At 36.2% G+C, this 27,876-nt stretch overlaps 1 protein-coding gene across 1 annotated transcript in view; it reads left to right on the top strand.

The window, feature by feature from the left end:
- si:dkeyp-14d3.1 (transmembrane protein 132C) overlaps positions 1 to 27,876 on the top strand; it is a 417,700-nt gene that overhangs the window by 342,796 nt on the left and 47,028 nt on the right. Inside the window, 1 exon segment of the mRNA XM_048210503.1 lies at positions 19,270 to 19,413. Coding sequence (XP_048066460.1) covers positions 19,270 to 19,413 — 144 coding nt within the window.

Below are 27,876 nucleotides of genomic sequence, written 5' to 3' on the forward strand. Positions count from 1 at the left end.
GTGATAAGAGTCAAATGATGAATCAAAGTTCATCACAAGCAGCTTTTCCACAAGCTGAGATGGACAACACTAACATATCGTTAGCCTCATAGCATAATTGCCTAAGTATCATTTGAAAATGAATGACTTAGGCAATTATGCTATGAGGCTAACGATATAGAAGGTGCACACAGTGTCATTCACACACACACTAAACACCATCATGGTAACATGCATGAAATTTTAAAAATGCAATAAACATTAATTTAACAACATTAGATGTAACATAAAACCCTAATGTACATAACTGATTAGAAAAAAATGAAAAAAAGCTAAGAAGAAACAGTTATTTCAACGAAAATATATCAAATGTGAAGTGTCACGCAGGGAATTGTGGGAATGTCAATTTACGGTTTTTCACTGTAAATTTTACAATGAATTGTTATTTTTCACTTCCAAAAACTGTGAATTTAATGGTATTTTACCGTAAAATTACATTAAATGTACCGTTAGATCTATTACAGTTATTCACCGTATATAGTACGGAAACTTTCTGTAAAACAATTGACAGTTTTTCACCGCAGCATTTTTACAGTCTTTTACTGTTAAAATCACGGTACTTTTTTACAGTGTAGGAAATAATTGACAGATCATATATAACACTGTAAATGCCATCTTAAAATTAAAGTCAATAAATAATACATTTTATTTTGTTTAAAGACAAGGAAGTTTTTAGGACCATCATATGATATTTTGTTTTTATTTATTTATTTATTTATTGAAATTATGACTTTATTTTAATGACAACTAAGCACATGCCTCTGCCCTTCAATTTACAGTACTGTAATGTGAAAAAGTTATATATATATACTCATATTCATGGTAGGAATTATAATTACCTTATAATTCCAAGGAGACGAAGTGACAGCATCATTGAAATAATAGGGTGTTCACAAAAAATATATATAATAAATAAATAAATAAAATGTCTGAATGGAAATATAATTAAGGTAAATGTGTTTCTTTCTCTTTTTTTTTTCTGTTTACTGGGAAATGTTACCAGGACTTACTGGCTTAAATTAGCATGAATTTGAATACTAAACCATGAGGTACAGGAAATCCAACATGGTGAAAGTGTTAATAGTAGAAAGAAAAATGAATAAGATGAGATTAATTGTGAGAAACAGACAACTTCATTATGCCTCATGAATCGGTTCATTTATTAGCTCCACATCTTTTAGTTCTAAATCACATTGTAATATCAGATCGTTTCCCCCTTTTTATTCAGTATAGCTAGCAAGACCCAATTAAAGACAGCTCCATTGAGCGAGAGGAGAATGTCACCAGTGCTCAGCTTGTTCACTGGTTCTCCGGATCTCCCTCCCGCTGGGAGTAAAGCGGACCAGATGAGGGGACATGTCACTGGCTCTCTCAACCTGCTTGTTAGCACAGTATCTCAGCTTGAAGGGCATTTACGGTAGTAGTTTTTTTTCCCCTCTTTCCTTTTTGGGTGCACTTAATGACTCTCAGGCCTCTTTTTTTAGTGCTCTCAAATGAAGAAGTCAGTTAACATAGAGGTTCTCAGCAGGCCACCTCCACCTGCTCTTCTATCACAGTTCAGACTACAATATTTCTTGCTATTTATTTATTGCTTGGTTTAATTAAAAGGAAAAAGTTCAAAGAAGAGAAGTTGATGACTATCTTCAGTTTAAAGCCAATGTTAGTGTATCTCAATTGAACTTAACAAAAAACTTATGACATACCAAAGTTGATACCAAGAATGATAACTATACGCATGTGTGGCAGTTATGTAAGTCTGATGCTTTAAATATTCAAGCTGGTTAAAGGATTGCTCCACTTTTAAATAAACTTTTGCTGATAATTTACTCACCCCTATGTCATCCAAGATGTCCATGTCTTTCTTTCTTCAGTCGAAAAGAAATTAAGGTTTTTGATGTAAACATTCTAGGATTTTTCTCCATATCATTCATTTCAATGGGCACCAAACGGTTGAAGGTCCAAATGGCAGTTTCAGTGCAGCTTCAAAGGGCTTTAAACGACACCAGACGATATCAGACGATGAATAAGGGTCTTATCTAGCGAAACGATTGGTCATTTAAAAAAAAAAAAAAAAAAGTTTAAGTTTTATAAGCACAAATGCTGGCCTTGCTCTTTTCTCCGATGCGCGTTCGTGACGTCACGTAATACGCAATTACGTTGAAAAGGTCACGGTTGACGTAGGCGGAAGTATCGAGTCAGTGTTTACATTACAAGGAGGATCGTATACACATATTCATATGTCTTTGTATCAGTTTATTGTTTAACCCTTTGAGCGGTACGTTCACACATATGGGATGTTTATTTCTGTGCCCCTGGACGTACGGTTCCACATATGGGATTTAGAACGTTCAGCGATGTCACATAACTGCCAGATTCAAACTCTGCTTTCATGCTCTGGCTGCGAGACAGACGCGCGCTCTCTTGTCATCACAGCTATGCAGTGTTTTCAGCCACATAATGTTTATTTTAAGGTTTCAGACATTTAAATATGCATAAGCACCATTTAACAATACATTTGGAGTTTATAAAATACACACTGATGTCAGACGTTAGTGGAAGCATCAATAAACAGTGAATTCAAATATAATTTGCCGACATTTATTCATATCAGACTCACATAATGGGTCTAAGTAACTATAAAGTTTACTCTCTTATTCTTCCAGTTCACCAGCCACTTACTTGCATATATTTCAGGAGAAACTGATGTATTCACCTGCTGTAAATCACTCTGGCGGTCAGTTAGAATATTTTAAACTCACGCTTGAAAGGTGTGCGTATCCTGGGTGTTTTAATATTAGAAAGCCTAAAAGAAAAAAATTTTGTCAGGACAGAAATTTGTGACTTTTCATAGATTTCCTATACACAATCCTGAGCGAATGAAACTGTGGTTGCTACGCCTACGTCAACCGTGACCTTTTCAACATAGTTGCGTATTACGTGACGTCACGAACGCGCATCGGAGAAAAGAGCAAGGCCAGCATTTGTGCTTATAAAACTTAAACTTTAAAAAAAAAAAATTAAATGACCGATCATTTCGCTAGATAAGACCCTTATTCATCGTTTGGTATCGTCTGGTGTCGTTTAAAGCCCTTTGAAGCTGCACTGAAGCTGCCATTTGGACCTTCAACCGTTTGGTGCCCATTGAAATGAATGATATGGAGAAATATCCTAGAATGTTTACATCAAAAACCTTCATTTCTTTTCGACTGAAGAAAGAAAGACATGGACATCTTGGATGACATGGGGGTGAGTAAATTATCAGCAAAAGTTTATTTAAAAGTGAACTAATCCTTTAACCCTTAAATGCATGAATGTTTCACCAATCTACATATTTGGGTCTTTAGCAACCTGGATCTATATCTAACAGAGATGGATCTCTACCTGTCGTGATGGAATAAAACATCCCTGATATTAGAGTAACAATAAAATAAGGCATAGTTGTTACTTTTTGGAGCTTGTTCGGGCAGATGTTTTATACCATCAGAACTCATTTCCCAGTACATTCAGCATCAGGCTCAAATTTATGATCTCAAACATAATCTTAAAATTATAATTTTCAACATCTTCAAAAAAATATTTTGATCACTGACAGCTTCTTCACCAGATCCACCAACAAGTCGTCCCCTTGGAAGTATAAGGTTTTATCTGCATTCTGAGCAGTTCTGAGATATTGAGCTTCAAAGTTTTTGCAATCCATTTAGCAAAAACTATATGGGGAACAAGTTTCTTTCAAACATGAAAATGACAGGGACCCTAAATGTATTCTAAATGTACAATATCAAAATCCTCTCAAATTTGTAAAGGGAGTTTTTAGGAACGGGTCAAACGCAGATAGAACCTTCTAATTCTAAAAAAAAAAAAACACTTTTTGCTTGGAATTATAAGGTTCTATCTGCAATAATTTTCAAGAAACACAAACAGTTTACTTATAATTTGTTTTAAAACACAAAATTAGTGTTGTGACAATGTGTTGACATGCATGAGAAAGTTAAATTTAATGGTTTTTATGACATTTATTTCATATTTCATACGAGTTTTTTCTTGTTCAAGTTAAGCATAAAAGGTAGTGCTAAATCTTTTGTCCAGTGCAGATGTTAAATTTAGTTTGGAATATGGTGGGTAATTTAACACATTATTGAAGGTACCATTTAAGTTTAATTTTCCTTTTGCTTAGACAGAAAGCAGCTACTGTAATACATCTGAGCAGGACTTTATTCCACAGAAAGTGGGACAGGTAAAACGGCTTTCTCTCTAGACATCAGTATTTCTGAAATAACATGATAATGTTTAATGTGGTAATTAAGACCCCATCAATTAAATTATTGACTATTTGACCTTTAAGGCTTAATATTGTAAAATTTAAGACATTTTAAGACTGCTTCAGCAAAGGTGTTTAACAAAGTTTAATAAACATATAATATATAATTCTATATAATTATATAATACTCTATATAATTAAAAATGTTTCACATTTAAAACATTTAAATTACTTAAACTATGCAATAACTCAATTTTTACCAACAATGTAAAATCTAACTTTAATCCAGTGTGCCATAGTGTAGAGCTTTATAGCTACATAGTACATACAGCTCAGTACAAGTACACAGGATGGATCAATGTTAAAACATAACCTAATATATACATAACTTAACCTCGTATGAAAATGACAAAATTGGAATTAAGCAAAGACTGCAAAACCCAAATCTATCCTCTTAATAGCGCTGCTGGCTAATGTGGTGTCTAACTGAAAATAACTCCTCAGCAATCAGATACCACAAAACACACAAAAAGACTGAAATTCCCTGGAATTTGGGCTGCTGTCATTGACAATATCATAAATAAAATAGTCCATCATAAGTTTCCAAAAAACATCGTGTTGTGTGAAATTTAGTCTTCTCTTCACCGATTTAGCATTTTAAACTGATTGTTTCCGCTAATTCGGCGACATGACAAAGAACACTGATCCTTATTGGTCCTCGTGTCTGCATTCGAAGTGCTGATTGGCTCACGCAGATAGAACCTTATAGAGCCAAGTTAGAGTGCGACTTTGTAGATAGAACCTTTTTGTATTCTAAAAAAAAGTACCAAATGTACACAACTTAATGTAAATAAGATGTCACAGAATATGAATATGTGAATAACTCAATTTTGACAAAAATGTCAGATTAGAACCTTATAATTCCAAGGGGACGAAGTGACAGTGACATTAATATTTGATTGCGTTCAGTTCTCTGCAGTGAATCACTGAGCCGTTTCAAGTTTTGCTAATTATACTTCCTATTATTTTGTTTTCTGCCTGCAGTGACTATGAGTGAAACATCTCTTTATCATTGTGTACCACACATTGCCATCTTGTGGAATAAAGGTTAATTGCACTTATTCAGTCATCAAAGATTCAGTTATTGTTGTGCAGAAAAAATATACTTACACTCATACACACCTCGGGTCATTAGTGACCCTATACAATTTTTACCAACCAAAAATGAATGGGAAAACAGGCATTCTTTTATAATTTTCTTATTTTGTCCCTGTTATATTGTTTATAATGAATTTATTTGAGGAATACTAAGAAAGTTGATGTCTAACTTTAAAGAAGAAATGAGGAAGAGGGTAGTGAATGATGTCCCGGGTCACTAAAGACCCGAGGTATGCATTTAAGTTTTAAAGTCGGTAGATTCTAAATGGGTGTCAGTGTTTTTATCATTCACAACTTGAAAAATTATGAGTGATTACAATGATATTGTTTCTCTTTGACGTTATTGTTAGTTGTGGTGTGGACTTCCTTGCTCTCAAAGAATTACAATGATTGTTAAAACTTTATAGATATCATTATAGTTATCCTTGGTGTGAACGGCCCTTTACAGCAACTTGTTTTATTGAAGTTCAAATCCATGGCTCAAACAAATTGAAGGGGACATGTGAATGGGCATGACACTTTTAGCTGTAGTCTTTCAAACCCTTATAATAAAACAAGTCTTCCTTTCTCTTCAAACAAACTCTCCAGCGTTCATCTCAAATTAATAAACTGAAGGGAGTGGAAAAGTTAATTAAATGGGAATGTCCATGTCTACGTCCAGGCTAACATGGAGGAATAGTGGAGATGTTTTTCATTCCATGTTCCTGAGTACATACAACATTGACTGTGAATTGAAGCCAGTTGCGAAGAGGATAGCTATAAAAAGAATTGCATGCAACAATGCTCTGAGAACACTGCACAGCATGAAAGGAGCACACCGCAAAAATTTGCCCCAATAATTCAATTATTCCTTTGAACAAAGAAACGGGAGAGTGAGACAGCTAATTCTCTGCTGCAGTACGAGAAAATCCCTCTGCTTTGTGGTGAATTAAGATCGTCACATTAGATCGCTTTTTAATACACTGCATTTCTGTAATTATGTTATATTTCATGGTCTCGTATTTCATTATAGCAGGATTTATATGTCATAACAAAGCAGAGATAGCCATGAAGTGGCCGGGATGAAGGAACGATGGACAAATGGAGGGTAGCAAAGAGAGATGAAAAGGAAGATAGAGCATCTGTTTTTCATGCCGGTCAGATTACAGGGGCTGACAGCATAAATCTTACTTATTCTCAGATGGAGAAAAGGAGGAGGGCAGGGAGACACTCACAATGCTCTCCTGAATTTCAACATGTTCAGTTGGCAGGGAAACCAGTCTAGCAGGCTCAGAGGAAGTGAACACGGTGACATTCAGGCTGTGGGTCAATTTGAGAAATTCAGTTCTGACTCAAATATCTGTACTTACTTAAGTTATTTCTGGACATCACAGACCTCAGAACTACTAGTTTAGCTCAGTTTCAAAAATGTGCTTCCTTTTTTAGGAGAATTGTTGAAATGCCCATGGATTAAAACCTGAATGAGTGAAATCCTAATCCTGATGCCTTTTAATAAATCTTTTGGTCACGTCATCATCATCATCATCATCATCATCATCATCGTCATCATCATCATCATCATCATCATCTACTTTACATTTATTAAGCAGTCCAGTAGAGTTGGACAAAATTCTACATTTCAAAATGTTTTTTTATTATTATTATTATTATTATTATTATTTTTGTTATTATTTTTCTTATGATTGTGAATTTGAATTGGCCAAAAACTGCATGATGGATGGATGGATGGATGGATGGATGGATGGGTGGATGCCAACAAGTAATTAAACTTCTATTTTACATACACTGTAAACCCAAATAAGTTGGGCTAACTCAAAAAAATTTGAGGTAATCAGTTACATCAAATTTTTTGAGTTATAATGTTCCCAAATTTAAGTAAGCAGAACTATCATGTGTTGAGTTTGTAGTGCTCACGCATGTTAATTGTTCCTAAATTAGCTAACGCATACATTTTGATAGCAATTAATAAAGTTTTAGTTAATTATCTTTTTCTTTTTTTTATCTAATTCAGAAGATTTCTTGACATATGTCAGTGCTGTGAACTCAAAAGTACTCAAATACTCAAAATAGTCAATTAAACTGAACTAATTTGTTTAAGTTTGTCTTACTCAAACCAATTAAGTAATTTGAGCGTTAGGGATTACAGTGTATTTATGTGGATTGTAAATGTTTTATGAATTCAAAGTGTTATATTAGCTACAGTAATTTAATAAAGTGAATTGAACAAACATCAAAATTGTTCAATAAATAATACATTTATTCAGCAAGGATCCATTAAATTGATCAAAAGTGACAGTAAAAACATGTACACATATATTGTAACGTATAATGTTACAAAAGTTTTCTATTACAAATAAATTCTGTTCTTTTGATTTTTTTTTTTGTACTGACCCCAAACTTTTGAACGACAGTGTAGATAGGTGGATAGATACAGTACATACATACTGTAGATATACATACATACATATATAGATACACAAATAGATGCTTACATAGATGCATAGATGGGGAACAATAAAAATAATTTAAAACACTGATAATGAACAACGATTGATTGCTCATCCAATTGATTACCCTAAATAATGTGTTTGATACTATCAAATTACAATTTAGCATTCTGTTTGCTCCAATTATCAGTCAGTCCATTAATGTAAAAGGCTCTTTCAATTAAATGATGAAAGGTGTATAACCCTACCCTGGTATTTTATTATATTCAGTGGAATATGACAGTCCTGTGTGCTCAGTCTTGAAGGACCGTCCACATTTACAAACGGGGTGTGCTTATTATGTTGCTCTCCATTTGTCATGAAGAACCCCATTTTTTACCATAAAATGACAAATGGGACACCCTACACTCTCGTGGATTTCACAGAGATGTACGAAGGAAGACCACAAGCCCCCATAAAGTTTGCCATTTGGGGCAAGTCGGGACAACTTTTATTGAAAATGCTGTTTCTTAGCTGTCATATGTGTTGTTTTTCAGTCCGTTGTGATTTATAAATGAAACCTACATAAGGAAAGATTGATTATATGTGGACAAATGCAACACTAGGTTAGTCACTAAGAAAGCCTGCCTCAAGAAATGTAAATGTATACAGGGATTGATGTTTTCTGTCTGCAACACATAAACACAAATTGCATCTCCCGTCTCTTATTAAGTTTTCCAGCTACAGTACAATGAACATCCACTCTACTAGAGCACTAGACATCAGGTGCTTTGACTGGCAAATTTGGCAAGCGAATGATAATACTCAAGCACTTTGACTATTATAGAGCTACATCTCAGAAGCAAAGATTACCGCACTCATCATTTTTTGTGATGGCTTTTACCTTAACAGTTGGGACTGAATGAATACCTTTGGTGGGTTGGAAGTTGAAAGACACGTCTCTCTGCCAAAGATGTAATTTTCTTCCTTTTTTTCATCCCTTCACATTTGAAAAGAGACTCCAAATTTCGAATTCAAAGGCTGAGCCATTTTCAGAGATTTCATTAATCTCCATCATATTATTTGGTAGGCCTTAGATCTTTTGTACAAGCAAAGTTTTCAGTTCATGGCTTACTAATCTTTTGGGTTTGTTTAGTTACTGGGACTTTCAAAATGAATTTCAGCATATTTACATGTTTGGTACTACCCAGTGCCCCTCAAGTAATTGAGCAAGCAGATTTGAGGTAATGAGATACAAGATACAAGTTACAAGATATTGGCAGCAAGATGCGGCCTGTTTGAAAGCATTTTAGTCAATTAATTGTAGGGTCTGCGCAAAGCAACTTGCCCGGTCTGGTTGAAATTGGCCTTGCTATTACTTGCAAGTTTACAGAGCTGGTGTTGGGAATTTTCATTTTTTTGCTTTCATCTTGTGGTCTGCATTTCAATAGGATGTATGACCTTTCCACAACATTTCCACTGCGTTTCAGCTATGTGTGCACACAGGATAGAACTTAAGAATCAGGTTTGATGGCTTGATGGTTTGAATCCCAGTTCTGACAGGCACTCATGAATGAGCAAACAGTGGTATGACTATCCATAGTCCTGCTGGGTGCTTTGGCTCAAGATGTCTCCAGAGCTTTATAATGCAGTGGCTTTGACTCTCACCTTTCTGTGTGTGTGTGTGTGTGTGTGTGAGGATCTTCTCTAGTGAACAGCATCAGAACACACACACAGTGTCCACAGTCATTCTATTTTATATTACCATTTAAAGTTTAATAGTGCTGCTGAATTTTAATCATGAATTAGTCTTAATGAAGACAGAATTGGGCTTCCGAAAGACAGAAAAGGGTGAAAGATTGCCTGTGTTGTGCAAATTAAAACAAAGAAGAGAAAGAAAAGAGTCTCTCACAGAACAAAGAAATTTCAAGTACTTCCTGTTGTAGATGTAAGTGGAGATACCTGAATCACCAAATAGCAAGGTATTTAAAAGGAAAATTTCCGTTTCGGATGTTAAGATTAAAATCTAGTTTAAAATAATCAAGACATGTTTTCCGAAAATGTATGTTTTTTACTAAATGAACACATTTATATACATCAATATAACAATACATAGTAGGGGTGCAACAATACCCTCATGTCACAATTCAGTACATATCACGATACTGAACTCACGATATACTCCAAGACACATGGTAAAAGGATAACAAAAAAAAGTACTGTTGTTTAAAATGCTAAATTTGGTATTATCACATTGAGAGTGGAAATGAATAGGCTTGGACTTGGTGCTGGTAACCAAATGCACGGGACAATGTTGACACCAATAAAAATATCCATCATTCTAATGCTGAAACACAGATTTATTTTAGATGTTAGCACTCTGTCACTGACTGGATATATTTAAAATAATGTTTTACCAGTAACATAAGACATTTGACATTATCAGGACCCACAAATATTCCCTTATTGCATTATTATACATTATATTCAACATTATACACAGTAATTTTCAATTTGGGTGAACTATCCACGATACATGTTGTCACTATCCACGATACAATATTGTTGCAGTTTTGTATTGCGATATATTGTGACAATATATTGTTACACCCCTAATACATAGTATATTATAAAAGTGTGTGTGTGTGTGTATGTATATATATATATATATATATATATATATAAATAAATAATATGCATTATTTAACAAGTGCATTTATGTTAAACTTGTTAAACTTTACCTGCATTTTATTTTATTGTTTTAAGTCATTTATAAGCAACATACAGGGCCCTATAATATACCCGGCGCAATGCGACGCAAGGCGCAGCGCAAGTGTGTTTGCTATTTTGCGTCCGGCGCTATTCGCGTTTTCCCGTTCAGCGCCACGTCCTTAAATTAGTAAATGCATTTGCGCCAGTTAGTGCGCCCATGGGCGTGCTGGTCTAAAAAAGAGGTGTGTTCAGGCGCATTGCCGGCGCATTGCTATTTTAAGGAGCTGAAAATAGACTGCGCTATAGACCAACTCAAACCTGGTCTAAAGTCTAAAGTCAATGGCGCAATATTTTTTTGTTAGAGCGTGTTGGTAGAAACTGCACCTCTGGGCGCGTCCACAGTGCGCGTTGACTTTGCTTATTACACACAGGGATGCGCATCACACAAACATGCCAAATATTAAAAACAAAAGGATTACACTGTAAAAGAATATTATTGTGTACATAAATATAAAAATGTAATGGTGAATAGTCATTGCGTGTATTAGAATTAGGCTACCTATTTTCAATTCAGCCTATTACTACTTATAATGATGAACGAAATTGGCTAATTAATTGAACAATCGTGCCAATACACACACATATATATTAACTGACTCATCGCGTGTACACCATGTAAATAGCAATCCTCTTAAAGGGAATGGGAGATGACTCTCTGATTGGTTTATTGAACGTTACGCCCATTACTCATTAAGAGAATAGGGACAACCCATTTCAAAAATGCGCCCCGGCGCACGGACCGTTTTTCCGTCGTTAAAATAGCAAAAGTGGATTTGGACACGGCCTGAGTGCACCTGCGCCGTGCGCTTTACACTTTGCGTTTAGATCATTAAAATAGGGCCCACAGTGTTTGCATTTACATTTATAAACATTTCTTATATATAAAACAAGTAAATATGTAATATGTAAAATTGCATTAATTGCAAATTGCAAATTAATTGCAAAATTAATTGCATTTATAAATAAGTTGTATTTACCTACATATACCTACACTATTTTTATCTATTTACTTGGAATAGAGAGAAATAAAAAATGTCTTTACTGTCACATTTGATCAATTTAATGTCCTTGCCGAATAAAAGTGTTAATTAAAAAAACATTTAATTACTGTAAATTGTTTGAACAATTTGCAAATGCATTTTACACATTCATAAAAATTACCTAAATTATAAACATTATTTATTTATTTATTTATAAACATTTTAATACAGTAGAGATTGTCCATAAATGTTTTAGTGTGGACATTGAGAAAAACTTAATGAATTTGATGAATTTGAATTAATAAATAAATAAATAAATAAATAAATAAATAAATAAATAAATAAATAATAAAAAAAACAAAACAGTCTAAGCTGATTTGCGTGAAGGAATGATCGTACCGATTGTTACGTAGCTGTCCTAATGTCCTCATAATAAAAAGTACACCAAAATAAAATCATCACAACTTTTAAACTGTAATTTTTTTTCTTATTTTCAACCCACTTTGTATTGTTACAATATCGGTAGTATATGTAAATGAACAGTTTACTCAATCTCTGGGTTACCTGGACCAAGAAATTCACATTTATTTGTCAGCAAAAGTCTGCCTAATGATGCAAATGCTTCATCTGGCGGACTTTTGACAGCTCCAGGGCTTTCGAGAAAATACAGATAATACTTCCACATGGTTGTATCCTCAACCAAGGACAATTGATTGACAATCCATAGAGGGTTATTAACAGAACAGATAGTGTAAGGATAAGTTTATCACTGAAAATTGTATTGTACTATGTCTACTCATTAAACAGCATTATGGTAAAAGTGGAACACTATGGCAGCAACTTTCTTACCTGTACGCAACAGGCTTTTGCTTCAGGGGTTGGGCGGAACTGACAGAACGAAAGTTCTTTTAGATTTGCCATTGCGGCATTCTCTCCATTTTACGATCTCTCCATTTTACGATTCTTTGCAGTCTTTAGCCACTGCCTACAATGCGCTGGATCCTTCACTGGAAACCAAAAGTAACTCACTCACACTAGATCTTAACTTCTTGAATTGTACCCAGGAACGATACATGTCAACACCATTGAAAGTTTGCTAAGAAGTATTTCCTACTAAAGCAAGGTGGTATTTGACTCTGGTCAAGCACATCTATAGCAGACTGGTGGGAGTGGCCTTTTTTCTCTGTTTTCTGTCAGGTAGCACCAATTTCCAATTTTATTTTTTATTTTATTTGCCATTCTACTGCATTTATTGAAAAGCCATTTTTTCTAACAGTGAAGTACACCTTTAATTGTACATTTCCAACACAATGTCCAGAATACTTTGAATGTAATTTTCAATACACTTGTGTACTGCTCAGCCTTATTTAGATTTAGATTATGTAGTTTCTGTCATAGTGTAGTCTCAGGTCATTGACATTAACCTTTCAGGCAACTGGCCAGAAAAGCCTCTTAGTCTAGTCAAGGTCCCTAAAATGAACAAAAGCAGCCATAAGAGGCAGAACTCAGCATCTGGCTGTGATGTCCTTGAGAGTGAGCTTGTTTCATAAATTCCTCCATTAGCTCCTGGGCTTCCCCTGCAGCATGCTTTCTATCTAGCCCATTAAAACCCAACGGGGGACAGGCCTGTAAACAGTCCAGCCCCACAACTTTGATAATGGCCGTGTCTGTGTCTGTATCCAATTGCAGTAGCCGTCTCAGTCCTCTCCCCTCTCTACGGACGTCCCACTGTGGCTTATTACCAGCATGCAGTGATCTCGTTCTTGCTAGCAGCTAATGTCCTGCTGCTCACATTTATCCTGCTGTGAGGCTCCTAACCCCAAACACGCAGACTTGCGATACACACGCACATAGACATGTCCACATGCTCTGGCTCTCTCCCAAGGTCCACAGCCATTTAGCCCATCAAGTACAATGATCTTAGCGGGAGGGCAGACAGAGGTTTGTCGGCATTCAGGGCAGAGAGCATAAAGGGAGAGAGGGGCTGTGGATGAAGCGTTTAGTAATGTATGAGTCAGGGATTTCCCTCAAAGTGTTCACATTGTGGGCTAAATTGTAATGAACAGAACAGAGGCTGTTTTAAAGGGTTTAATCTCCTTAAAGCGTTAGTTCACCCAAAAATGAAAATTCTGTCATTTATTACTTACCCTCATGCCGTTCCACACCCGTAAGACTTTCATTAATCTTCAGAACACAAATTAAGATATTTTAGTTGAAATCCGATGGTTCAGTGAGGCCTCCATAGGGAGCAATGACATTTCCTCTCTCAAGATCCATTAATGTACTAAAAACATATTTAAATCAGTTCATGTGAGTACAGTGGTTCAATATTAATATTATAAAGTGACACGAATATTTTTGGTGCGGCAATAAAAAACGACTTATTTAGAGATGACCGATTTCAAAACACTGATTCGGGAAGCTTCAGAGCATTATGAATCAAGTGTGTCGAATCAGCGGTTCGGAGTGCCAAAGTCACGTGATTTCAGCAGTTTGGCGGTTTGACACGCGATCCGAATCATGATTCAATACGCTGATTCATTATGCTCCGAAGCAGTGTTTTGAAATCGGCCATCAAAAATATTCTCGTCGCTTTATAATATTAATATTGAGCCACTGTACTCACAAGAACTGATTTAAATATGTTTTTAGTACATTAATGGATCTTGAGAGAGGAAATGTCATTGCTCCCTATGAAGGCCTCACGGAGCCATCGGATTTCAACAAAAATATCTTAATTTGTGTTCCGAAGATTAACAAATGTCTTACGGGTGTGGACGAGTGTGTGTTTGTGTGTGGGTATAGTATACAGTATTTACTGTATATTTATTTTTATGACAAGGCAAGGTTAGTTCAGGTTGAAAAATATAATAATATTCAAAAGGTTAGGGGTCAGTACAATTTTTTTTTTAATGTTTTTGAAATAAGCCTCTTATGCTCATGAATGCTGCATTTCTTAGATTAAAAAATACAGTAAAAACAGCAATACTGTAAAATATTTTTACAATTTAAAGTGAATGTGTTCTATTTTAATATATTTTATTATGTCATTTATTCCTGTGATGTCAGCGCTGATTTTTTTAACATCATTTCTCCAGTCTTCAGTGTCACATGATCCTTCAAAAATCATTCTAATATTGTTGCTGTCGGGTAGAAACCTTCTATCTTGATATTTTGTAATTTTTATTTTTATTTTTCCATTATTCATTACTAACTGGTCACACTTTACGTCTACATGTGGGGTTTTGCAAATATTTAACCAATGAAAAGCACTGAAAAGAGTGCCTCTTGCTGATTCCTCTATCATGAATGAAGTGCTGCACACAGTTTGGACCATCTCTGCTTGTTTCAAATGGAAGGTTAAATAAAGAACTGGTTCTTTGTATAAGTACAGTGTTTTCTTTACTCAAGAAACACTATATATAAAGGCTAATGTTTTATGTATTCAAGGAGCAAAGAAGAGTCTCTTAGTCTAGCATTTGTCTCTGAATCATTGCCAATACTGTCCTAAATAGCCAGTGTGAAGCAAAAGTGAGTGCTCACAGAGCTAAAGTAAATTTTGTAACCTATGTTGATGAAAACATGTTGTGATGCCTCAGATATGGCCTGACAAAAACACTCATGTTTGACATTTGCTGGTCAAAAACCTTGTAACCTTTTTTTTGCTGTAAAATGTTAATATAATTACACATGCAAGTGTTTGATCACATATAAAGCCACAATATCAACTTTGACAATGCAGAGTGTTTAATTATTTAAAACATACACTTCTTCCCTTATTTCCTGAAAATAAAATATTTTTAACTGTATTTTTCTGTTTTATTATCCAAGAAGAAAGAGACTATGGAGTAATACAAGACATTAAACTGATCAGACTCAAGCATTCTAAAGAGCCATTTTGTGTGTGTGTGTGTGTGTGTGTGTGTGTGTGTGTGTGTGTGTGTGTGTGTGTGTGTGTGTACATGTTCAGCTATTCTTATGAGAGCCACATTTTTTTTAATTATCCTCAAAAATATAGTAAAACAAATAAAAGGAGGACATTTGAAGTTGTCCTCCCTAGTTGAAATGCTCATAAATCAGCCAAATCTTGTTTTACTTTAAATCCAATAATGTCACAAGGTTACGTTTGATAGTAGGGTATGGTGAACACCATTGCATTTTGAGAGAGGTCCTCACTGATAAAATCTGAGGTCTCTCTGTGTGCATCTAAACTTACTTAGCCATACCCTAAGGACAGATTTGCTAAAAAAAATGTCACCAAATGTTAGCTAAATATGACAAAACCTCCTTTTGGGATGCCCTAAAAGAGATAAAGTCTATAGTGGCTCATACATAAACTAAATAATTCTTTATTTTAAATGCAAAAAGTTTTCTTTTAGCAAAAGAGATATTGCATACATTTTCCATTTGCGTCCACATATAAACATTTATTTACTCTGAGCCAAATTCTGTCTCAAGTAAAATGCCTTCACAGATTTCACTGCTCTCTTTCACTGTCTTTAAATTATTCAGCACACAAAAACATCTCAAACATTTATAAGCCCATTCTTAGAGGGATGCATGAGAAGTGTGACCTCCCTGTTTGCCATAAAGGACTGGCTCAAACCGAATCAAGATAGTGGATCAAAGCATGAAGACACCACAGTCTCTTTAACCGGGGATACACACTGACATGATCCAGGAATTAAACAGAAAAAGAGAGTCTTCCAGTAATAGCATTACAGAAATGACAGGGAATCAAGCCTGTAAAGAGCAGATCAGCTTTAAAAATATATAATATGGGGGAAAAATGCAGAGCTGTCAGGACAAATTCATTTTTTCCTCATTCTTTTCCTCCCTTTTCACATACAAAAAATATGAAAAGGAAGAACTATCGAAGACAAGATAGAGATACAGAAAGTGGTGCTCGTGGTAATGAGAATAATAAGGCAGAGAGTTGGTAAGATGGCGGTAAGATGAGCATGTCATTACGCATTCATTGAGATTAGGTTATGTCATATCTTGCTCTCTTATAAAAGAGTGAAATAAAGAGAAAGAAATGAGGATGGAAAGACGGCGCTTACAGTGAATGAATACCGTCTGATTGCAGTAACTGCGCTGCCGCTGTTGGACATTGAGGGCAAGCAGATTGGTTAATTGAAAGTGATCTGCTAATGAGGTAAATTGACTACATTACCAATGTCTGCCTGTCTCTCAGGGATGGCACAATGGGGGCTGAGTTTCTCATGCTGACTGTAATGGTCTCAATTATGTGGTTGTCTGAAACAGTGTGTCTCTGTGGCTGAAAGGTTAAGGACTCGGGCTGTTTCTCTTCTAATGAACCCCTCCCCGAACTGTCAAACCCAATGCCCCTCTGCCTCCTTCCTCTGCTCTTTGACTTCCTCTTCTTTTCCTTTTGTAAGCTGAGTGAGTGAGTGAGTGAGTGAGTGAGTGAGTGAGTGAGTGAGTGAGTGAGTGAGTGAGTGAGTGAGTGAGTGAGTGAGTAAATGAGGCTGATGGGTGGGTGGTGGATGGGAATGAAAGAAAATGGAAAAGAATGAATGAAATGAATGAGAAAAAAACAAATGAATGAGAAAAGGAAGGATGGAGGAGTCACGGACGGAAGGAAAGGAGTGAATGAAAGAACAAATGAATGAGAGAAGAAAGTAGGGAGTCAGGGATGGAAAAGAAAAAGAGTGAATGAAAAATTAAAATGAGGTAAAGAAGAATGGAGGAAGGATATAAAGAAAGAAGGAAAAAAGAGGGAGTAAAGATGGGATGTGGGGAAGGATTGAAACAATGAATGAAGTATAGATGAAAAGGAAAAAAAATGAGTGAATGAGAGAATGAATTTGAATGGAAAGAAAGAAGGAAAGAACAGACAAATGAATGAAATTAAAGGATTAGTCCACTTTTAAATACACTTTTCCTGATAAATTTACTCACCCCCATGTCATCCAAGATGTTCATGTCTTTCTTTCGTCAGTCGAAAAGAAATGAAGGTTTTTGAGGAAAACATTCCAGGATTTTTCTCCTTACAGTGGATTTCAATGGCTACCAACAGGTTGAAGGTCAAAATTACAGTTTCAGTGCAGCTTCAAGGGCTTTAAACGATACCAGATGAGGAATAAGGGCCTTATCTAGCGAATCGGTCGGTCATTTTCGAAAAAAATACAACCGTTTATGCTTTATAAACAAAATATCTCCTTGAACGTACTTTCCGCTTCCGCATTCTTCATAACGCTTACGCTGAATGTTCTACGCCTTCCCTATTCTACTTACGGAACGAACGCGGCGCCAGTTTCGTTTTTTTCCGTAACTTGAATAGGGAAGGCGTAGGATATTCAGCGTAAGCGTTATGAAGAATGCGGAAGCGGAAAGTACGTTCAAGGCGATATTTTGTTTATAAAGCATAAACGGTTGTATTTTTTTCGAAAATGACCGATCGATTATGAATAGATAAGACCCTTATTACTCATCTGGTATCGTTTAAAGCCTTTGAAGCTGCACTGAAACTGTAATTTTGACCTTCAACCTGTTGGTAGCCATTGAAATCCACTGTAAGGACAGTAATCCTGGAATGTTTTCCTCAAAAACCTTCATTTCTTTTCGACTGAAGAGAGAAAGACATGAACATCTTGGATGACATGGGGGTGAGTAAATTTATCAGGAAAAGTGTATTTAAAAGTGGACTAATCCTTTAATAAATGAAGGAAGAATAAAAATGAAAAAAGGTGAAGGAAGGAATGACTGAACCTGAAATGGGTGAGTGAATATATGACAGAAATAATGAGAGAAGGAAAAAAGAATGAATAACTGAAAGGAGGAATGAACAAACATGAAGAAAGGATTGAACCAATGAATGAAAATAGTAAGTATGAATGAATGAAAGTCTGGTACAATGAAAGAAGAAAGGACTGAATGAAAGAATAAATGAAGGAATGAATAATGGACAGATAAATAACCTATTGAAGTAGGAATGGAGAAAAGAAGGAAATGGGAATGAATGAATGATGAGAGATAGGAGTGAGTGAAAAAAAGAATGAATAAATAATGACAGGAAAGGAAGGAGAAAGAATGGAAAGAATGAACAGGTGAATGAAACAACCAAAAAAAAACTAAAAAAGGAACAAGGAAGGATGAGGAATAAATGAAAGAAGGAAGGAACCGATAAGAGAATTAATTATAGAAGGAGTAAGGATGGATGGAAATCAAGGAAGAAGACAGGAATATAAATGAATGAAGGATAGGATTGAATCAATGAATGAATGATGAGTGGGTGGAAAGAAAAAAGAAGTGTCTGAAAGAACAAATGAATGAATGGAAAGAAGGAAAGAATGATTGAAGAAAGGAAGGAGGGGGAATAAATGATGGAAATAAGGATGAAAAGAACAGATGAATGAACTAAATAAATTTATGAAGGAAGGATTAAAAGAAAAGAAAAATAAAGGAATGACTGTACTAACAAACAAGTCAATGATTGACGTATGAAAAGAATGAAGGAATGAACAAATTGACAACTAAATGAAGGCTTTGAACCAATGAAGAAAGACAGTCAGAATTAATAGAGGCATAAATGAAGGAAGGAAAGCCTGAGCCGGATCATTGAGTGATGGAAGGAATGAAGTAAGGATGTTTGTTGTGTCTGTGCTCACAGGAAACAGAGATCCTGAACACTGCAGTGCTGAACGGGAAGACGGTGGCAGTGCCAGTGAAGGTGGTGACGGTGGGCACAGACGGGACGGTTACGGACGTGTCAGACGCTGTGCAGTGCCAGTCCACTGATGAAGACGTGGTTAAGGTCAGTGTCTTCTTGCCTCCTTCAATTATAATGATTCACTCAAATGAACAGCTGAACCAAAGCATGCTGTGGCATGTTGACTTTTAATCAACATGATAGTATTCAAATGAAGCTCACAATCAATTTCATTCATACTTAATGAAGTTTTTCCAGTGATTAATAGAGGTGATAATTATTCATCATGTAGGGACACGGACACTAATTACAAATGCTTCAAGAATCAATCTGAACTTGAATGGAAAATTTCTTTTCCTATCTTGACTGAATTAAAATGTTCTCCACCTGTCTGTTCTCACTCTGACACTCATTCAATGGAGATCCATTTCTCACTTTTTTTTAATTACCACGTTGCAAAAAGCTGACAAGATGTCATGTGATGTCCTTTGTGAAAAAGTACACTTCAGCATACTTTTAAAAACATTACTTATAATGGAAATAATATACTTTAAAATTATATAATTACAGTAAGTACAAACTGAATGTAATGTTTTCATACACTTAAGTTGCATGTTAATTGCTATTGATTGCTATGAAATGCAATTAGCTGAACTTTGGAGTGCTTGTTGACCCACTTAAGGGGATAGTTCACTCAAAAATGAAAATTAGTCCATGATTTAATCACACTGAAGCCATCTTAGGTGTATCTTCTTTCAGACAAACACAATCGGAGATGAAGATGGGGCTCAAGATTCAATTAAATCCCAAAAAAAGTGTATCCATCCATAATAAGGCCACGTTCACACAGCAGCAGAATATGGTTGTCAGTCCTGTATTTGAGTCCCTAAAGGTGCTAAATAGGATGTTTTGTTTTATACATTTTTGCAATGTTACTTGAAACTGTCTTTACTAACTGATAAAAGACTATTTATTAGGTGCACTGAAAGTAATAATATTAATATACATCATCTGTGCATGAGGTAGGGCCTTAAAAACATCAGCCATACGCGATCATCGCGTAAACGATTGGCCCTCTGGCTTGTCAATCACTGCCGTGACGTTCCATGTGAGAGACGTGCGCGGCTGCGCTCTCCAGTAACTTTCCACACTCTACAGGCGCCGCATGCAATGTTTTTGTCAGGAGACAGGAGTAACAACTGCAGATTATGAGTTACCTGCGGTGAGTCCGACATAATGAATCCACTAACACGACACAGCGAATGCCGGTGGTAAACACTCGTGTTCCAATGCTCGTGCATGGGTTTTGGGAGGCGTTCCTTTTAAGTGAGCTGTGAAGGAGGGGGGTTGTTCTTACGCATGCGCCCATTTCAAAACTCATAACAGCTTTGGCCAGTTGACGAAAAAAATTTCAAACGGTTAACAGTTATTTCAGTAACAGTCTTTGGATTCTCAGTCGACGAAGCCCCGAAAATCCTCTGTATCACCTATGTAAACCCCCGAAATTAGTTTCTTTATTTCATTGCGCTTTGGCTTTGCATATACTGTGCCCTAGATTAGGTGCCCTGTTTTTAAAAGATGTAATATAAGTCTAAGGTGTCCCCTGAATGTGTCTGTGAAGTTTCAGATCAAAATACCCCATAGATTTTTTTTAATTAATTTTTTTAACTGCCTATTTTGGGGCATCATTATAAACGTGCCGATTTTAGGGTGCTGCGGCCCCTTTAAATCCCGTGGTCCAGGCCCACAGAGCTTGCGCTTGCCTTAAACAGTGCCTTAACAAAGTTTACACAGCTAATATAACCCTCAAAATGCATCTTTACAAAGTGTTCGTCATGCATGCGTCGGATTATGTGAGTATTGTATACTGTTATATTGTTTACTTCTGATTTTGAATGAGTTTGAGGCTTGTGCTCCGTGGCTAACGGCTAATGCTACACTGTTGGAGAGATTTATAAAGAATGAAGTTGTGTTTATGCATTATACAGACTACAAGTGTTTAATAATGAAAATAGCGACAGCTCTTGTCTCCGTGAATACAGTAATAACCGATGGTAACTTTAACCACATTTAACAGTACATTAGCAACATGCTAACGAAACATTTAGAAAGACAGTTTACAAATATCACTAAAAATATCATGTTATCATGAATCATGTCAGTTATTATTGCTCCATCTGCCATTTTTCGCTGTTGTTCTTGCTTGCTTACCTAGTCTGCACATCCAGATTTGGTTGTGCATGCCTTTCATCCAGACGTTAATACTGGCTGCCCTTGTCTAATGCCTTTTATAATGTTGGAAACGTGGGCTGGCATATGCAAATATTGGGGGCGCACACCCCGACTGTTACGTAACAGTCGGTGTTATGTTGAGATTCGCCTGTTCTTCGGAGGTCTTTTAAAGGTCTTTTTAAAATGAGATTTATATAAAAAGGAGGAAACAATGGAGTTTGAGACTCACTGTATGTCATTTCCATGTACTGAACTCTTGTTATTTAACTATGCCAAGATAAATTAAATTTTTCATTCGAGGGCACCTTTAATACGGTTGCGTTCACACGCAGTACAGTTATTTACGGGAGTGACAACCGCATTTTATACCCGAACTCACACCCATAAATTTTCAGGACTCACAACCGCATTCTCGGAATCAGGGGCGGCGCCAGCCGATTTTGCCGGGGCTTCAGCCCCGAATGTTTTAAGTCAAGCCCCGAATGTAATGACTGTCACTGAGCAAATATGAAACTGGACAATAGCCTATGTAAACCCCTGAAATCATAAGTTGCTTTATTTCATTGCGCTTTGGCTTTGCATATACTGCATACAGCCTGTAAAAATAGACCTTAAAAATAATCTAGGCTATAGAATACATTTCTTTGCTGTCGGTAGCCTATGGGCTATGGGCGTGTTTTAAAGAGAAGTAAGCACATTTGCGCACACGATCAGCTGGTGATCTGGTGGTGATCAAAATGAAAGCTCAAGGATTTATCTTTTAAAAAGAAATGAGTACAAAAGTATAGTAAAAAAGATGTTTGAACCCTTTTTAATGTCCAGGTACAGGTCAATGCTGTTTCTTTGTTCAATTTGCACACTGTACATGGGTTGAAGCTCTTAATTTTGAGTTTCCAAAGTGCACCAGATTGATGCATTTAACCTTAAAATGTACAAAATTTTCTTACGGGGGACCATGCCCCCGGACCCCCCTAGAGGAGCTACATCCAACAAAGTTTTACAAATTACAGTGTCAAATAATGTAAATTTTCTGAACAAGAATATGACAACAAAAGCTCCTTTCATGTCAGTAAAGCTGTTAATAGAAAATTAAATTGTCTTTGGACAAATATATTTGGGCTAAGCCCCGAATGTTTACAATGTCTGGCTCCGCCCCTGCTCAGAATATTCGCGCTGTGTGAACGGAACCGCACAGGACAACTAACGTTAGTTGTCTGTCACGTCATACAGTGCAAGAGTGCCGGTGTTTTGTGTGTGGTTTCGCTTTTGGTAACTTACTGCGACAGAGATATGAGCTGTGCGTCATCTCAAGGTTTTAGATCCAGTAACTGTTCTCCATCGGAGCGGCTCATGTCAGTTTTGTGTTTCTTTTCAAATGCCGTGTCATGCGCGAGACATCGCAAAGGACGTGACGCGCGTGTGCGTCAGTTACAGACTCCGGTTAGCGCGTGTTTACATGCTGCTGTTGGTTAATGAAGTTTTGATGGATGAACTCGCGGTTCAGTTATTCTCTTGTCATGTGAAAAGCGATAATACTTTTCAGTTTTATGGACGTCGCCATCTTTAATATTACGTTGATCACAGTCGTCATAGAGACAGAGCGCAACGCGTCATAGTCTGAAGACCACGCCCACCGGGGGGGAAAACAAACCAACCGTCTCCATTGACTTTGTATTGCGTGAGGCTGCCTCTTTGTCTTTTCTGACTTATTACAAAAAACAGAACAATGTCTAAAAGCTGCTGTGTGACAAGGTGCACAGCTAACAAGCTAAAAAACCCAGAAATAAGTTTTTATAAGCTGTCGATCCCAAAAAATGAATGTTTAAGGACATAAAAGTGGATACAGGCAGTGAGACAGAGCGCAAATGGTCTTAATTACTTTAAGAAATACACTGGAGGGGGTCGTAATCGGCGACAACATATGCTAAACAAACCAACAAAAACAAACCATTCATTATTTTTTACCATGTCAAAGAATTATTTCACCTGTCGCCGATTACGTTCCCCTCCAATGCATTTCTTATAGTAATATGACCCGTTGCTCTCTGTCTCACTGCCTGTATCCACTTTTATGTCCTTAAACATTCGTTTTTGGGGGTCGACAGCTTATAAAAACTTATTTCTGGGTTTTTTAAGTTTGTTAGCTGTACACCTTGTCACACAGCAGCTTTTAGACATTTTTCTGTTTTTTGTAATAAGTCAGAAAAGACAAGGAGGCAGCCTCACGCAATACAAACTCAATGGAGACGGTTGGATTGTTTTCCCCCCCGGTGGGCGTGGCTTTCAGATTAACATAAATGCGCTCTGTCTCTATGGTTACTAGTAAGAGAATACAGGCTTGACACTCGCTGCACGTTTATACAGACAGTGTTCCAAACGTTACTGAAAGTTGCTGTGTGAACGAGACATTTCGAGACTGACACCTGTTAAGTAAATACGGTTGTCAATCCCAAAAATTGACTAAAAGTAATCCATATGGCTCCAGGGGGTTAATAGATGCCTTCTGAAGTGAAGCAATTGGTTTTTTGTAAGAAAAATATATAAAATGTATTATATATAACATATTAAATATTACTTCCATATATAAAACTTTATGAACTATAATAACTGGCTTCCAGCAATGGCCTATGCGAGTCTAGTTCCGGTGGAAGAGTGACCTCTGACCCGACGCATGATGTATTGCAAAACAAAACACTGTTCACAAATTTAGAAGTCTAAAACAAGATTTTCTAAAGAGAAATGTCGGAGGATCTTGAGTTTGTTGTCCAGCCCTATTAGTTTGAACCACGAGAGGTGTCTATACGCTACTACTAAACCCTACATCATACGTCGGGTCAGAGGTCACTCTTTCACCGGAACTTGACTTGCGTCCGGCCGTTACTTGAAGCAAGTTGTTATAGTTTTTTAAAGTTTTAAATATAGATATTTTTCTTACAAAAACCCATTGCTTCGCTTCAGAAGGCCTTTATTAACCCCTGGAGCCGTATGGATTATTTTTATTAGGGATGCATCAATACCATTTTTTAAGGAGCAAGTATGAGTACCGATACTTTTTTCTAATACTTGCCGATACCGATACATTTATTAATTTCTCTCTCTCTCTCTCTCTCTCTTTTTTTTTTTGATGTTGCAGTTTTCCAAGCACAACACAGTGAGACTAATGAATGTATGACAGCTCTCATTATTCTCTCTCTCTCTCTCTCATATAAAAAGAAATTTACAAACAAATTACAAACAATACAACAAATGCTATATACACGATATACAATATTGTATGATATACAAATTAAATAAACTTGTTTTTCAGATACAGTAGGTTTATTTAACATGTACACATTTATTTAACATATTTTGTTGTTCTATTAACATTAATGACAAATATAGGCTACGGTCCCTTTAACACCGAATCCATGGATACTGACACACATATCTTGTTTTCACCCAAATGTTTATGTCCACTTAATCCATAACCAGACTGTATTTATGTGAGATACTCCACACGATGGACATTTTGACAACTATGTGTGCTTTTGACCATTCAGGCGCAAGGAGAACTGATCACGCACATGTCTGAGAACTGGGATTTCGCCTATCCTGCCTTCGCTAATCGATAACGAATTTTGATTGAAAGCATGCAGTTCACAATGTGTGTGTTGTCATCATTAATTTCTGAAGTATTTCCACACCTCTGAGGCTGATATTGTTTCTGTGCACGGACAGTTCTGTCAGTTACGTCACGTGAGGTATCGGCCTTTGGTATCGGGTGTGTTTTTACGAGTACGAGTACAAGTACAAGAGCTTGGTATCGGTGCATCCCTAACTTTTATGATGGATGAATGTGCTTTTTTGGGCTTCAGACTCTTGAGCCCCATTCACTACCATTATAAAGTTTGGAAGATCCAGGATTTTTTTTTTTTTTTTTTATAATATAACTCTGATTATGTTTGGCAGAAAGAAGAAAGTCATATACTCCTAGGATGGCTTGAGGGTGAATAAATCATGGGGTACTTTTCATTTTTCTGTGAAGTGTCACTTTAAGTAGAACTTAAGTACATCTTTAAATGTAAATTTATAATTCTGTTGGCTTTGAAATATGGTTAAAGTGTACTGTTGAATGTACTGACAAGCATTTATGGTAACTAGAATATACTTCAATGTCATTTCTGAATGTGTATGTGTATGTCATGTATTTAAATATATTTGTAATTAATCAATTGTATGATGATGTTGCAATTTATTACATTTAAAATACAATAAAATTACATTAAATATTAAATATATTAATATTACGTGCAGTGCATTTTTTTTTTTTTTTAAATATACTTTTAAGATTTAAAGAAGTGCACGTTCAGTAAAATGAGGCACATTACTTTTTCAAAATGGAAGTTCACTGACCATTTTGTTCTTTTCTGTAAATTTTTCTCTTTTGGTGTTACTTTTCAATGCCTCCAGCTGCATCTCGGTCACGTATGAGCTCAAATTCAATCATAGCGTATATAATTATGATATGTTTGATTACGCATGAGGCGAAATCTGCTGAAGCTTGTTTCTAAACAAGATTGGATTGTATGATTTCTTTTCTGGAGATGATAATTTGTGTTTGACAGGCCTATTAAGTTGAGGTTGTTTAGACATGAAATTCTCTCATTTTAAATGACCCAAAAGACTTAAATGCAATCAGCTTCCACTGTGGGAGTGATTTAATGCCAGCGACATTCGTAAGAATGTTTTTAATTGCTAATTTCTATGTGTTTTTTCAAAGTTAAAAACACAGCTGTGCTTCAGCTAAAACGCTCTCTTAAAAGCATTAAAGGCTTTGGTGGTATGCAAATGATCAAAACGCTGTATATGTTTACATAGACCGCAGTAATCCAACTTTCAGCCTAACATTTCATTTATATTCATGAGTAAAAGTTTTAGCTTATCCCAATTCATACTGTAGCTGAAGATGTGCAAATTCTTCAGATACGCTGTGCAAATGAAATGTGTGCAGTTATTACCTTAAGGAGCTATCTTCTGTCAGATATGACCCTTTAAAAGACTTCCGTTGGCTTAATATAATGTAGATTCACTCATTAAATAACTAGGTAATAAAACCAGGTAATTTAGTTGTCACCACATGAAGCACATATTTAGGCTTCAGTCAGAGTGTTCCTCCAGTTTAACACTTAACTTTGAACTGTTAACTTTACCAGTGGCATACGGGGGAGTGTTTGTGAAACCGGTCATTATATAGTGACGCTTTAGGTAAAGAAATTACATACTGCAGCTTCAGAGTGTCTCTTATATTTGGCCTGACTAGAACAATGCAAGGCAGTAAATTATTTATTACCTGCACTGTAAAAATGCTTTTACATTACTACATTTTTTTTTTTTTTTTTTTTACCGGATTGGACCCCCTTTTGCCTTCAAAATTGCCTTAATTATTTGTGGCATAGATTCAACAAGGTGCTGGAAACATTTCTCAGAGACTTTGGTCCATATTGACATGATAGCATCATACAGTTGCTGCAGATCTGTCAGCTGTACATCCATGATGTGAATCTCTCATTCCACCACATCCCAAAGGTGCTTTATTGGATTGGGATCTGGTGACTGTGGAGGCCATTTGAGTACAGTGAATGCATTGTCACGTTCAAGATTGATTTCAGCTCTTAAATGATGCTTAAAGGTGATAAAGAGGATCTTTTCGTCGACTGAGAAACCAAAGACTGTTACTGAGTTTTTGAAATGAGCGCATGCGTAAGAACAACCCCCCTTCCTTTTGAGGGAACGCCTCCCAAAATTCGTGCACGAGTATTGGAACACGAGTGTTTACCACCGGCATTCGCTGTGTCGTGTTAGTGGATTCATTATGTCGGACTCACCGCAGGTAACTCATAATCTGCAGTTGTTACTCCTGTCTCCTAACAAAAACATTGCATGCGGCGCCTGTAGAGTGTGGAAAGTTACTGGAGCGCGCAGCCGCGCACGTCTCTCACAAGGAACGTCATGGCAGTGATTGACAAGCCAGAGGGCCAATCGTTTACGCGATGATCGCACAGATGATGTATATTAATATTATTCCTTTCAGTGCACCTAATAAATAGTCTTTTATCAGTTAGTAAAGACAGTTTCAAGTAATATTGCAAAAATGTATAAAACAAAACATCCTCTTTAGCACCTTATATATATATATAAATATAAAATACATACATACATACATACACCACCTGAACCGTTGATACAGGGATGGATTCATGTTTTCATGTTGACCCTACCATCTGAATGTCACAGCACAAATTGTGACTCATCAGACCAGACAAAGTTTTTTTTTCTGCTGTCCAGTTTTGGTGA

The sequence above is a fragment of the Megalobrama amblycephala genome, linkage group LG12, assembly GCF_018812025.1.
Source record: "Megalobrama amblycephala isolate DHTTF-2021 linkage group LG12, ASM1881202v1, whole genome shotgun sequence".
Taxonomy (NCBI): Eukaryota; Metazoa; Chordata; class Actinopteri; order Cypriniformes; family Xenocyprididae; genus Megalobrama; species Megalobrama amblycephala.